This window comes from Lissotriton helveticus, chromosome 5_1 (genome assembly GCF_964261635.1).
Source record: "Lissotriton helveticus chromosome 5_1, aLisHel1.1, whole genome shotgun sequence".
NCBI lineage: Eukaryota > Metazoa > Chordata > Amphibia > Caudata > Salamandridae > Lissotriton > Lissotriton helveticus.
In genome coordinates this window covers 1,656,001,850-1,656,017,495 of record NC_136065.1, presented here as the reverse complement: position 1 = coordinate 1,656,017,495, position 15,646 = coordinate 1,656,001,850, and the positions used below count along the sequence as shown (strand labels likewise).

At 40.3% G+C, this 15,646-nt stretch overlaps 1 protein-coding gene and 1 gene segment (V, D, J or C); both read right to left on the bottom strand.

The window, feature by feature from the left end:
• Positions 1-15,646, bottom strand: part of LOC144755687 (immunoglobulin alpha-2 heavy chain-like) — a 1,801,746-nt gene that overhangs the window by 745,668 nt on the left and 1,040,432 nt on the right.
• The window catches only part of LOC144755686 (uncharacterized), a 233,426-nt gene that overhangs the window by 78,342 nt on the left and 139,438 nt on the right, over positions 1-15,646 (bottom strand). Inside the window, exon 6 of the mRNA XM_078644864.1 lies at positions 5,316-5,624. Coding sequence (XP_078500990.1) covers positions 5,316-5,624 — 309 coding nt within the window. The remainder of the gene's footprint in view (positions 1-5,315; positions 5,625-15,646) is intronic.

Below are 15,646 nucleotides of genomic sequence, written 5' to 3'. Positions count from 1 at the left end.
ATCCCAAGTGTCCTGCGGGAGCATCACATCTACTCTTTCTATGGCGGTAGGCCGCCCTTGGCTCCCTCAGTGCCTCTGCCATGAGGCATCCCAAGGACACTGTGTGAGCGTCACACCTACTCTGCCTGTTGCTGTGTACCGTCATTAGCTCCCTCAGTGCCCCTGCCGTGGGCATCCCAAGAGCACTGTGTGAGCCTTCCAACTACCTCTAGTAAATGTTCTCTCTTTTGTATATCTTCCCTGGGTTTCTTACACCACACCTCTACCCATGCGGCTGCCCGTTCCTTGTGGTGTGGGTGGGTGGTATTCCTTCTTCTAACACTGAGAGGAAGGGGGGGTTGTGCCTACTTGGGCCTGTTGCCCCCTATTTACCTAGTCACCTCTTCAAGCTTGCCGAATCTTGGTTGCCACTTTTGAGCGGGCTATTTGAATGTGCAGGGGAGGAGCGCTGCGCCTCCGGCTGGCGTTTGGCCCAGGTCCCTAATGGATCTGGCTTCACCTCCCCTGGCCCGGGTTACAAGTAAGCGTACTATCAATATGCAGGTGCTTGGGCCATGCAAGACTATGGAAACTAGCAGGGACTGGTCATGTTTCTTAGTGTTCACAAAATGCTGGGGACAGGTCATGAGGGTTTATGCTGAAAAATGGATTGGTGGAGGATTCAGGGGTGTGTGTAGGGAGCAGGGCTTCATCATCCTGGAACTGACGGTCCTCGGTACATCTTCAGAATGATACAAAGAGGGTTAGTACATTGCTTTGACCCTGGCACCTAGACAAATATAGTCAAATACTGACTCTTTGTGTTTTTTCTGTTATTGTTGTGATCTCAGCTGTGAGAAGAAAGGCGTGAGAGGGCCACGAGGCACCAGGATTCATGGGCCTGGCCTTTAAAAGAAAGCAGCGGGGGCCCACAGAGACAAGCCTTTCACTCCCACCTATGTGTTATTCCAGCCATAAATCCAGAGTGACAAGCTTGAACTTTTCTCAATTGACATGTTTACAAGGAAAGTCTGCATTTGACAAGAAAAATAAGCTTATCAATCACCTAACAAGCTCTTTAATGAATGAAACCGAGACACTTCAGTTTCTGTTTGCCTGATGGCACAATGTATTGATCAGCACTGTTCTTGTTAAGCTGCCCCCCTTCCTTCTGTTCCTCCCACACTTGTCCTGCCCTCTCTCTCCCCAAGACCAGATGTTGACCCTCCAGACAGTGGCAGGTACCAGTCAGGGTTTATCACGGGGTCAGACACTCCCTTCCCTGATGACACAAAGAGATCAGGCTCTACCCTCCCCCATGGGCTCTTAACCCACTCAGAACATATGGAAGCTATCTGCAGTGCAATGCAGTGGCTGCAAGCAAAAGAAGTGCCACATGATTCTCCCGTGCCCCGACAGGAAGGACACGGAGGTTGAGACACCCCTGATGCCCCCACTGATCTTATGCCGAAGTGGCGAGGTGAAGGCTCTATGTTTTGAGTGCGTGGGGTGCAGGTGGCCTCCAGGACACCACATGATGCCAGGACAGAAGCATCTCCCTCGTATTGCCATGTCATTTTAAGAGGACACGACTTTAAAGTGTTTCTCAAACAACAAAGCAAGCTCTGAAAAGAAACAGCAACACAGACACAGTGTTCCGAGTGGTAACAAGCGCTGCTCTCTTTGTACTGAACATCTGCCTGCCAGAGAACAACTTCAGCTGAGGATCTTTAATATAATGCTGGGTAGGCCCTTGCAGGACGGAAGCTTCATGCCGGGGAAGAAATGTTTGTGTGCGTGCTTTGTGTTTGGCTTTTGCATGGTTTAGCTGGGTTTCATTGGCACTACATTGTTTTATCCAACAGGGTTTTTAAAGCAGTGCATTGAATAGCTAAGTAGCAGATTTGGTTGTGAGCTGTAACGTGAAACAACATAGTGTTCGTCGCTATGATTTTAGTGAAATGTTGTCATTGTTTCAGCAGCATATCCTGCTTGAAGCACTGAGGGTTAGCCACGATCAGCTAACAGTATATTGATGACAGAGTGGGTGGTACAGCTCGTGTTAGCTTTGCATGTCCACAGTCGTCCTTAAGGTGCATTGTTTTGAGTATTTGGTCAGATTGGGTGGTACAGCTCGTGTTAGTTTTGCATGTCCACAGTCGTCCGTAAGGTGCATTGTTTTGAGTATTCGGTCAGATTTACTTGGTAAGAGAAGAACGCAAATTGAGGAGTAAATGAGCACATTAAGTGCAATGGTTAAATGTCAGGTTATCAACACAGTGCTGTTTATGTCTCTTGATAACCTGGCACAGTACTTCGCACAGCCCATGTTACAAGTTGCAACTGCATTACAAGGACTGTATCTGGGCCGGTACTCACAAAGGCCCGTTTGTGAAATGTTATGGTAACGGCATCGATTTTACCTCTGCCTTCTGGCTCTGGTTATTCAACCTTCGCCCTCCAGTTCTGGATATTTATCATCTGTCCTCCGGTTCTTTGTTATTTAACCTCTGTCCCCTGGCTCTGGCTATTTAAATCTCTATGATAACCTATCTGAGGCGCGCGCCCTGACGTATAGCAGCTCTTGTTTCAGCAGACTGCTGGCGGTTGAACTTGATACCGGGATTACTACGTAACCCGAGTCTATGTGCTATACCTTATTTTAAATTTGGACACACGGCCGAGGCTCTACTGACCGGTTTTAAGATTATATAATGTTGTCGTCCATGGGTGGAGGTACGGCAGTGTAATGAACTGTTGAATGAAGACTCTGTCGCAATAAAAGATAGCCATCTAAGTGGCATTGATTTGACAATCTGAAAAATATGAGATTCTGAGTGATCTTTTTATGAGATTTTAGTTTTGTGGGATCCAATTATCATATCCTGAAGAAGGTGTTGGCTCCTAAATACTGTGCCCACCGAAACGTGTCGATGCCCTGTGTTTGAGTTGAAATACTCTAAGTCTAGGTGATAACAACTCTGACTGGAAAAACTAGGTGGATGTCAGAGTGTGATTACAAGCGTGACTAGTGTACTTCCTCATGTCAATAGGATTTATGTATTCCTTTAGTTCTGTTTCCCACTTGTAACAATTGATTGTATAATGTAATGTGATTTTATTTTGTATAAACTGTGTAATTTGTAACTGTGTCTTATGATAAGAAATGACAAGTATTTGAACAAATCTAATTGAATACACTGTCTTATTTTAATTAATTTTTCCTTTTTGCTCCTGTCTGAATGAGTTGTTGTGGTTTAAAAATAATAATTCTCATGATATAGAGTTGTACCCAAAAGGGAACTTCTGACAATTGTCTTCTGGTTATTTAAACACTGCCCTGTGGTTATTTAACCTCCGTCCCCTGGCTGTGGTCATTTAACTTCTGTCCCCTGGCTCTTGTTATTTACCCTCCGTCCTCTGGCTCTGGTTATTTAACCATTGTCCTCTGGTTATTTAACCTCCGTACCCTGGCTGTGGTCATTTAACTTCCTTCACCTGGCTCTTAATATTTACACTACCTCCTCTGGCTCTGGTTATTTAACCTCCGTCCTCTGGTTATTTAACCTCTTTCCTCTGACTGTGGTCATTTAACCTCTTTCCTCTGACTCTTTCTCAAATTTGCTTGAAAATGCACCATATGCCCACTCTTTTTTAAAATTTTCTGAGGGGGAGAACACTAGGTAGTTTGCGGTTGCTCGCTACGCTCGCTTGACGCAGTGCAGTACAACAATTGTATTACGCTCACCACTTTCAAATGTCACCAGCTGCCACTGCTGCAAGGGGATGTCTGGGGGGTCCATGGGACCCCCTTTACCTCCTACAGAGGGCCATCTTTTACATGGCGCACTGTCAGTGCACCTCCTGAGGGCTGCTTTGACTCTGCGCCCGCATCTGTAAAATGGCGCAAGCGCAGAGTCAAAGGAATTCCCTCATTTACATAGGGCACGCCCCTATGCAAATGAGGAAACACCCACTGAAGGTAGCACTGGCGCTTTAAGTGTGCTAGTGCTATCGGTTTTATAGAAGGGGATGCACAAGCGTCTGTGCCCCCTTCTATAATACCAAAGTGCCCCGGGCAGGCAAAGCGGGCACAAACACCCATTGCGCCCCCCGGGCACGTATTGTATTGTAATACAGCCCCTGCAGATCACAAGTCTACCTTTATTATAAGCAAAGTGGAGTGCACTAAAGTTTCTGGGCCACCACATTTCCTGAGCGGTTCAGGTACTGCCCCCACTTACCTCAGTTTTTTCCAAGTAGGAACCCTCTTCAAGAGAAGTTTAATCTAAAATTGTTCTCGTTGAAAATGATCAACATTGGGTTGTTAATTTGCACCCCTTAGCTCTGAGCTCTGCTTCCCTCTACATGCATTTCTTTGATTTGAGTATATGCATAGATCATCAGTGTAGTTCAATGTTTGACAGTTTTATTTAACTACAAAGGAGCATTAACTCAATCATGGGTAGTGCGAGAATGTCCACATAGCGCTTTCATCATCTCCTATACTAGTGTGCATTGCACTGAGATGCTCACTTGGAGTAACAACTATCCCTAAGCCAAATTCAGGATGAACCTTAATGCTTGCACTTAATGTAACAGTTTAATAAAAAAAATAGACGTGTTCTTTGGAACATTTTTGCATTTAAAGAAACTTTAGGCAGAACATTACGTGCTGTTTTTGTCAGCTTTGTTGATTTTATGGGTCACCATTACTCTGAACCAACTTAATTGTATAAACCTTATCTTATAAGGTAGGGGAGACATGGACTTGTAACTTAGTTGTCTTGTTGCTACATATTCACCGTATTAATACAGGCTCTGACTTCATAGCACTAAAATACACAAGTCTCTATTCTCCACTGCACCAACCAATTTTTAACTCTGTTTCCTGAGGCAAGCATGTATTCCTGAATCAGACTGCATGACCCAGTGTATTGTGATTGTATAGCTCTTTAATCCCTGATGGCATACCACCCAAGGTAATATGCTGCATGGCTAAACACTTATAAGGTCCCAAAGGTGAGACCTATTGCTGTACCAATTCTTTTTAGTCTCTGAGTCTAGGCAGGAAAGGAAATTGAGGCATATAGCAGTAGAAAAGATCAGTCTAGAAATGTATAATTTGGTGCAATTTGAAGCTGTGATTAGCACTAAGGTATCTACAACTAGATCAGTTCAACTATGACGACAAATTGAGCAATCCAAAGAATTATTTAAAAAATTCGGAAATACAGATTATTTGCAAGAACATGCCTATTTAGCTGGGTCTTCATAAATCTGCTAGTCAGTGCCTTCTTTAAAATACCATATGTTCTAAAGATTAAAAGTCTCACCTATAGAATGGACAGATTCCTCAGCCGGGGTCAGACTGGTTCCATTTCGGTAGTACACACGGCAAGTGTACGTGCGATCTTCCGCCCATTCCTCCTGTGTGAGGTGAAGGCTGCAGGTGCAATGAAATTTGCCAGGTTGCAAAACTGTTGTTGAGTTTGCTGAGCAGGAACGCTTCTCTTTGTCCACTATCCAAGTCATGGCAATCTTTCGTGAGACATAACCCTCAGCTATACAGAGCAGTGTTTTATTGCCTACTCCTTCGAGTGTGTAGAGCACAGTCACTTTAGGAGGGATTGGCTTCTGTCCAGCTGGAGGAGAAAAGGCAACATTAGTATGACATGAAATCAAAGAGGAAAACAAGAATAAGAACAATGTAAATAATCGCAGCTTGAGTCGACAACGAGCGAAAAAAGGGACAATGGCTTGTCCCCAGATGGTATATTATTCATGCAATGCAGCAATTCATTCACAATGAAAATCCACTGGAAATAAACACAAATACAGTTTGCTAATTATATACTTAATATATGACACACAATCCATTCATTTTTATGGTCTGGCTTGACAGCGCAACTGTCACCAGACAATTATGTGATAATCGCAAGAGATGTGTTTTGGCTTTGCCGGCATGTGGTAGCCAAGAGTATGCCTTGATTGGGCAGAAGTTGTGTACGTCCACAAAAAAGTGCTTGCCCTCCAGGCAGCTGTGATCATTTTGTTTATTTATCCAGCTGCCCGTACTTCAGTGTTTAGGATCACAAACATGATATTGAAATGCTATAAAAGTGTCAAAGAAAATTTATGGTATTTGCATTGGCAGCAGCAATGGAAAGAGGGCAACCATGAAGAAAGTATTGTAGTTCAATCAGCCTCCCCTTCCATTACTAACTTTAGACTCCAGAGGGTAGATTTGTGTTCGAGAGCAGTATGGGATACCCAGGGCTACACTAATATACATTAATTTTTAAGTCTGGCTTGACAGTGCAACTGTCAGCTGAACTTAAATGATCAGCAAAAAATAACTTTCTGGGTACTACTGAGAAAAGAGCTTAGACTCCATTCAAAGTTAGTTCCTCTGAGTACAGGATTTGATTGGGTATAATTTGTGTGCTTTTACTAAAAATACTTGTATTGCACTTTTTAGTTTGTGTTAAAGCTTATACTTGTTACAGGAATGAGTAACTGTACGTTGGTTATACTGACAAGCTATAGACCTGATTGGTACATTGGTAAAGGTTTTTTTTCAATGCAATCGGTCTGGTGTGCTTCTTATGACCCGTTATGACAAAGGCAGTTGGTTTAGCTTAATAATTTTGAAAATCTTTTGGTAAAGCCAGTAAGCCTTTAATGGTTAGTTGTTATCACATTGTGCGACAGGCTATAGACATGCATTTTGTTACATATACTCACGCAAATTTCTGTAGCAAACAAGGATTGTGGTGTTGGTTACCCCATGTGACAAACCATGGCTATAGAAGGTTTGCTCTGTGACAATCCTTGTTAGGCCCTCACAGAAGAGATAGTATTTGCTTAGCCAATTGTAATTGTGTATTCCTTAGTAACTTTATGATTGTGTATCCGATGGTTGCCTTATGGAACGTGCCTTGCTCAAACCTGTAACTTGGTTTTGGTGACAAGCTATAGGCCTTATTGGTGCATTAGGTTATATCCACTGCCATAGGTCTTGTCTGATAATTATGAACTGTTATGACAAAGGCAGTTGGTCCAGCTTATTAATTGCAAAAATCCTTTGTTAAGGCCAGTAAGCTTTTAACAGTTAGTTGTTATCACATTGTGTTAGACAGATAGTTTGTTACACGTACTCTCACAGATTACCATAGTAAGCAAGGGTTTTGGATTCAGTCTCCCACTCTTACAAACTCTGGAGGTTTTCACAGTGATGATTCTTGTTAGGCCCTATTGAGAGGAGTTGTATATTGTTTTGCAAGCTTTATTTTTCTACATATTTAAACTGCGTTTGTGACAGTTGCAAGTTTATGTCCATTTGAGTAGGCCAGTGTTGGGTAAGGTGTAAGGCTAATGGCAAAGGGTAAAGGCTTCATCGCTTCATTGGGCCTGACCTACTTATTATGAAAAACATGTGTTACAGACAACAGGCTTTTAAGGATAAATCAATATTACACTCTGCTAAAGCCTTTATTTGCAGGTATTTTGTTGTTTGGAATTTGACAAATTACCATACAAGATAAGGGTATTGGCATTCATGATTCTCCTGAACAAACCATGGGGATAGAAGATATGCAGTACAATAATCATTGTTAGGCTGTCTTTGGGTAAAAAGTATTTAGCTTTGCCAACTTTAACTTTGTATACATATGTAATTGTATGACTGTATGCCGAATAGTTGCCTTGGAGAAAGCTTATTAGTTAATGTGACAAGCCAATGAAAATAGAAATAGGCTTAATTTGTGTACAGGGAAATTGTATGCAAGATGCCATAGGTCGGGCCTCTGTATTATGAAACATTATTACAAAACAGTAGACTTGGCTTATTTGCTGTGAAAAGCATGTCATAAATTCTAAAGGCCTCTAACAGTAGATTGTTGTCCCATTATGTCACAGTCTGTAGAATGGTATTTGGGTACATGTAATCTCACAGATTACCATATTGGGCAAGGGGTTTGGTGTTGGTCACCAATTCTGACAAACCGAGAGAGCAGAATTTCACAGGGCTAATTCTAGTCAGGCCCTACTGAGAGGGGTTGTATATTGCTTTTCGTACAGTAATTTTGTACATATTTCTAATGTCCAACTGTATGCATACTGGTTGCCAGTTTATGCAAACGTCAGTAGGCCTGTGTTGTATATAGTGTGAAGTAATTGGTAATGGTTAGAGGCTGTATAGGCTCACTGCTAAAACAATGGAGCTTGACAATTTGCACTATGATGACCTTTATTAGGTTCATCTAATATCTATAATTTTGACAACTGTATTTTGCTCATATTTGTAATTTGATGGTGGCTTTCCTAATGGCTGCCATTGGGGAAGGCTTATAACCAACATAGTAGGTCTGAACTGGTTATGGTAACAAGCCAGTGATAACTGCTTGAGGGCTGATTGGTTCACTGGGAAAAAAATATTTTGAATGCTACAGATCTGATCTGTTTATTATGAAAAGTTATGATAAACGCAGTGGGACTGACATATTGATTATGAAATGTATATGTGAGTCAACAGGTATTTTAGGGTGGACTGTTAGTTCTCTATATTAACGCCTACAGGTAAATTGTTAAATAAAATGTCACCAATTACCTTTGTAGGGAAGATATTTGATGTTCGTTACCACCTCTGACAAACCCAGGGGGGGGAGAAGATTTGCACTGTTATAATTTTTGCAACAATCTTTTCTTATCTGTCTGCCAGGCTCTTGTATTAAATAAATTTGTTAGATAATGCATATATCTATATCTATATATCTATATATATATATATATATCTATATATATATATCTATATATATATACATATCTAAATATATATATATATCTAAATATATCTTGACATTAGAAAAATATGTGGAACTCAAAATGGTACCGAGAGGTCTTCGTATTTTTACTTTGCCCAACCACCCAGATACCAAGCCTGAAATGCTTGAAGAATGGGGCAACAACAACATGGGGTGCTCCAACAATATGATGTTGATAATCATCAAGTACGCAAGAATAGAAGTTGAAGAACTACACAAAAAAATTGCGGAAGTGGAATCTAAAATAACAGCCTTAAATGAGGAATCTGGCATAATTAAAAAACTAAGAAATGACATGGAAAAAAACCTGGATAACCATGAAGAGGATGTACAGAACCGCAAACATCGTAAATTTTGTAGGGATCAAGATGACTACAAATATGGCACCATTTTAACCTTTGCCAGAAAATATGACATTTATAAACAACAGTGGGCAACTGGAACATTGACACCTGGTGAACAAACAAGCGGATCTGAATCCGATTTCAGTGAAGGCGAACAAAGACGTCCTGGTCTTCGTAGAATGTCTTTTTTAGACGAAATACAGCTGCTCTACCATGTGCAGCAAACACCACAAAGCAGCAGCAGGGGCCGAGGTCAGTATCGAAACCGATCCAGAGGGAGAAGAACCCAAGCTCCAGGAAACCAAAGCGCAAAACAAGACGCAGCAAGCGCCGATGGAAGCAGATACAACCTAAGAGCCTGTACGATCAAGAGGAAATAGGACAACGTTCAACAACAACCCCCAATTTAGTAATAAATCTTTCAAAATACAATCCAACAGTAACAGAAATGGAATTACTAAACAAGGGGCTTTCTTTTTTGTCCTGAAACTCATTATGATACGACGGAAACCAAAATAGACCTCTATAAATATACAAGAAAACTGAAATTAAAAAAATTCTTTGCCAAGAAACCTAGCAATAAGACCAAATTGCAAGAAGATAACGCCCCTATTAACATGAACTCAGGATATCGTACCTCGGAAATTCCACAGCTAAGAGTTGCCTATGAACTGGCAAATGAAATGGAACAAACTGAAATCACAGACACCCAAGTATTAGATGAAATGAACATCACATCTAACAAACGACAACCAACTGATTTCAAACCAAAATCTAAATTTTGTCCAATCCTCTACCCAGGCAATAAAATTGACACTTTTTATGAATTGGTTACAAATGAGATCGAAGAAATGCCCAAGAATTACAACACCAAAAGGAAAAAAGAAAACCTAACTAAAGGCGAACGGCAAGCAATATCCAGCCTAAAAAACAACGTCCAAATAGAAATAAAACCTGCGGACAAGGGTGGGAATATTGTAATTATGGAAAAAGAACTATATGTAGAGGAAGCTATGCGACAACTGAAAAACACTAATAACTATACAGTACTTACCAAAAATCCAACAGAAACCATGAAACACGAACTTGAAACCAAGTTGAATGGCTGGTACGCAAAAGGCCTAATTACCGATACGGAAAGAAAGTTCCTTATGGTCGAAAATCCAATTACCCCGACCATTTACTTTTTACCAAAAGTACACAAGACTCTCAACAAGCCTCCTGGTAGGCCCATAATCTCCAGTTGTGGTGGCCTTTATGAAAACGTATCCAGCTATGTGGACCATTTCATAGCTCCATTAGTACCAACATTAAGCTCCTACATAAAAGACACGGGCGATTTCCTCCGTACCCTAATGGAAACTGAATGGCGGACAGATTACTTGCTAGTGACCATCGATGTGGTGTCATTGTACACATCTATAAACCACGATATTGGTCTAACAGCTATTAAATACTTTTTGGACCAACAACCAATCACCCAGAGAGAACATTCGAAAATGATCATGGAAATGATCACACTGTGCCTGTTCAATAATATTTTTCTCTTCAACAAAACCATCTACAAACAATGTTGTGGCACAGCTATGGGAGTTTCTTTCTCTCCAAGCTACGCGAACCTCACCATGGGGTGGTGGGAGAAGGGCGTGGCTTGGAGAGAGGAAAACGACCATCACATGGCCAAGGTAGCCCTTTGGCTACGTTTTATAGACGATCTGTTCCTCCTGTGGAAGGGCACCGAGGCAGAATTCCTCACATTTTTCAACATCCTCAATCAGAATTCAGTGGGGTTAAAGTTCACATACACCATCAGTGCGAAAGAAATTGTATTCCTAGATACAAAGGTGTACATAGCAGATGGAAAGATTCAAACAACTGTTCATAGAAAAGAAACAGCAACCAATAGTATTCTTCACGGCTTAAGCTTTCACCCACAGAAACTGAAAAAGAGCATTCCGTATGGTGAGCTCCTGCGGATGAAAAGGAATTGCTCTGAGGAAAAAGAAATGGAATTGAAGTTCAAGGAAACAAAAGAACGCTTCAAACAGAGAGGCTATAAAATAACAGATCTTAATGCATGTGAAACTAAAGCAAGATGCAAATCAAGAGAAGATACTCTCATTAACAAACAAAGCATTGTTGCCACACAAGAAGTTGAAGCTAACAAAACATCGGATCAACCCAGGATGATAATGACTTTCAGTAAAGAAAGCTACAGGATACAAAAAGCTATGATGAAGTACTGGCATGTACTACGCAAAGACCCAGACATTGGAACAACAATAGGAGACCATCCCCTAGTCTCCTACAGAAGGGCACCCAATCTTGCGGATCAGCTAACTCAAAGTCATTTTGAAATGAAAAAACCAGAATCTTGGCTTGACATCAGGAAACAAGGATTTAACAAATGCACAATCTGCAAAGCGTGCAAGATAGGACGTAACATTAAAAATCTAAAAGATGCGGCTGGCAAGAACTTTACAATCAGAAGTAACATCAACTGTGACTCGTCGTTTGTTGTTTATATGATCCAATGTTATTGTGGCAAATCCTACATTGGAAGCACAACTTGTTCCATCAAAACACGCATACTTCAACACATTCGTGCCATCCAGAACAATGATTACTCCGATGCCATTGCGAAACATCTGGCAAATCATGAAAACAAAACGTGGCTGGATGTTAGATACTTCGGACTCGTAAGTATACCACAGCATGAAAGAGGAGGCAATCGCATTCAAAAATTGAGACGACTAGAGTCCAAATTAATTATGAGGTTCAGAACAAAACAGCCTGCTGGCCTCAACGGCGATGAAGAACTTTATGTTCACCTATGAGAACCATGTTACAGACTAAACTGCACTAAGCATCATATAATATTTCGATAATATTTGACCATGACGCATTCTCATGAACATTACCTATCACCATTTACAAACCATCATTTCTGAAGTTTTTTGTTGTTTACCACAGTCACGACAACTGAGTTGCAAATTACTTTGTGCTAATTAAGTTTTGCCAATAATTTATGTTAAAAAGCAGATGTCGTGAGCAGCTGCAAGCATTGGGGACGCAGGGCACTCAGCCCTTTATTGTCCAGCGGACGTTTGTCCATAAAGTTACGCATTGCAATCAACCCTCAGGTAAACAGAGAGTTGATTACACACGCACGTGGAATCACGAGCGTCACAAAGCGTTATTGTCCTAGTAAACTGGGGACACGCTTTTCATGCAGTAACGCCAAATATCGCCTCATTGCTGCAAAAACCCACGACATCAACACAAACACAATGGCATAAACATTAAGTAAAACTACATGTCCCAGCATGCCTTAATTAATCATGGGCGTGCTCAGAGGCTGAAATGTATAGAAATAATGAAGGGACCACACATGCAAGCTACCGTGATCAGGAACTACGGTTCGAAACGCGTAGGGTGTTTGTCACGTTTTGAAAAATAAAGAAACTGCAACAAATATCAAGGTGTGTGCAGCGATTTCCTGGTATTTCATATATATATATATATACACACGCAAGGATGGCGTGCTTCTGCCTCTTAAGGCAGCGGGCTCGCCAGCCCCTATAGTCAACACACTCCTGGTTTGCTCTCCTTTTGTCGAAATAACCAGAGTCAGGGCCCCAATGTAGTAAACAATGCTTCAGATTTATTTTGGCAAGAAAAACCCCTTTTAGTAAACAATGCTTCAGATTTATTTTGGCAAGAAAAACCCAACGCGTTTCGAGATCAGCCGATCTCTTGCTCACGGGTGGAGCTTACGTGTACCTTCATTCTTTTAAAGTAACATGCCGTGTTTACACATTCACACGTGATCAATAGATATAAAGAAGTTATTTCTTTCCAGCAATGTCCACAACGATTTTAAATTCATTTGAAACTTCCCTTAACATTTACATCATGCTGTTATACAGGAAAGGATAATGTACAAATTATATTACCAGAGGCAACGACTTTACAAAGTAAAGCAAGTGAACTTAAAGGCACATTAATATTCAAAATTGCCCTTTGTGTTAATACAATACAATGTTTCTGGATTCAACGTTCCGCCCAAGTGGGCTACTGTTCAGAGGCAACAATGTTCATATAGCCCCAGTGGGCTTTGCATGCTGATGGGTGTTAGGACACACTCGCAACGTTAACATAATGTCCTTGGTTTCAGAATACCGCCCAGGTGGGCTTCTATCACATAACTCAAATTTGCACCGGGTAACTCCCAAAATTCCGCCCCAGTGGGCTAGATCAAAAAAAAATTCTGTTCCAATTCCTGTAAAGAAAGGAGGACATTGCCACTTTTAACAACTTAGGATATGTCAGATCCGTGTTTTCAATTAAAAACATTTTAAAAGTAGAATTCAGTTACATAGCAAACAGCAGCTACTGAACACACCATACATGACTCATTTCAGTTCTGGAGGTGAATTGCTAATTCTTCCCCCAGATTGTGTCCCACGGGCTGCATTGTGTTATACATTATAATGTATTTGGATTCCAACTTTCTTAGCTCCAACCACCTGTTCCCTCCTCTCTCCCTGTTCTCAATACTGTCCAGTACGTAAAATTTAATTAAATTGGGGTTCTTGTTATGTTCTTCCGCGAAGTGTCTGGCTACAGGATATTGCTGATTTACATTCCTGTTAGCCCTTTGATGTTCTAAAATTCTCAATTGTGCTTGCTTTGTGGTGCAGCCTATATAAAATTTATTACACGGGCATTGTAGTGCATAAATAACATATTCAGTATTACAACTGAGATGTTTAGTTATCTTATGTGGACAGCGATCTATGGACAACTGTAGTGTCTTACAATTGTTGCTGTATCTACAAGCTTAGCAAAATGTCACCAATTACCTTTGTAGGGAAGATATTTGATGTTCGTTACCACCTCTGACAAACCCAGGGGGGGAGAAGATTTGCACTGTTATAATTTTTGCAAAAATCTTTTCTTATCTGTCTGCCAGGCTCTTGTGTTGAATACATTTGTTAGATAATGCATATATCTATATCTATATATCTATATACCTATATATATATATCTATATACATATCTAAATATATATATATATATATATATATATCTATATACATATATCTATATACATATCTAAATGTATATATAAATATATATATATATATACATATATATATATATATATATATATATATATATATATATATATATATATATATATATATATATATATATATATATATATATATATATGTATATATATATATATATATCCATATAGATCCACACAGGGCCTTTGAGTCTTTGAGTGAGCTCTGTTCTGCCATTGGTCTGTCTGTGTGTCATTTACACCCTGCTTCTCTCCATGACAGCATAATTATCAGGCCAAGAGCCACTCACCTGCATTCTTAGGACTACTGCAGAAGCAAAGATCTTCCACCGCTTCCCCTTGAGGTTAATCCTTAGTATCAGAAGAGATGACTCATACTGGTGACTAACCCTGGAGGGAAGGGGGGGTTGTGGAAAGAGACAGAGAGTGCGATGGTTCTCGTGTACCCGGAGCTTTAGTAAAAAGGATGATGGGTGAGGGTTAATCTTCCTTAGCACCACCTTTCAAGTTCTATTACCATGACACACTCCTGCAATCAAGAGAGGTAATCTGCAACAAGTAAGAATAACTGCAGACAACTATACAAAAATGCTTTACAAGCAGCCTGAGATGTGAGTCCTTAATGAAACATACCAAACAATAATTACTGTAAGAAATGTGAGTCCATTTGAAGGGCCCTTGAGCGGGCCCTTGAGCACTTACCTCCTGCGATGAATCCTGCACAGGTATTGCTTAGCCTCTCCTCAGATGATTCTGAAATCTTTATTTGTCCTAATCTTGTGGTACTTCTCAGAACTAGTAATTTTTCTTTAGCCAAGGCTTTCTTATTCAAACTCAAATTGCTAGGGTGTCCTTGAAGGAAAAGGGGATACCAAAACTAGAAGCGTCTGGTTAGTACACTAACCTGATGTCCATGTAATGGGATACAAATGTTGTAGCATTAAACTGCGGTGAGAGAATGATGATTGTAGTCTAGGTGATGGGGACACAGCAGTGCTGACTGAATGACCAAGTTGCGTGGTTCAAGATTGTTAGGAGCTATCATGAACGGATGGGATTCCATGCGGGGTTGCTGCCCCCAGCTTCCAACTGAAGGTCTTCTTGGTTATTCTTGTTGTTGTTAATTTAAATTAATTATTAATGAATGATGGTAATTGTTTAATTAATTTTAGGTGTGTGTTGTGGTGTTTATAGGTGTAAATGGTGGGAAGGGTGGGAAGTAATTTATTATTGATGAATTATACATAATTTGTTAATTAGTTTGCATTAATTAATTAGTAATTAGTAATTGTAATTGTAATTGTGTAATTAATTTTAGGCATGTGTTGTAAATATTATAGTGTTATATATAGTGTTATATATAGTGTTAAACAATGTGTAATTAATGAATGTTTTTTAATAAT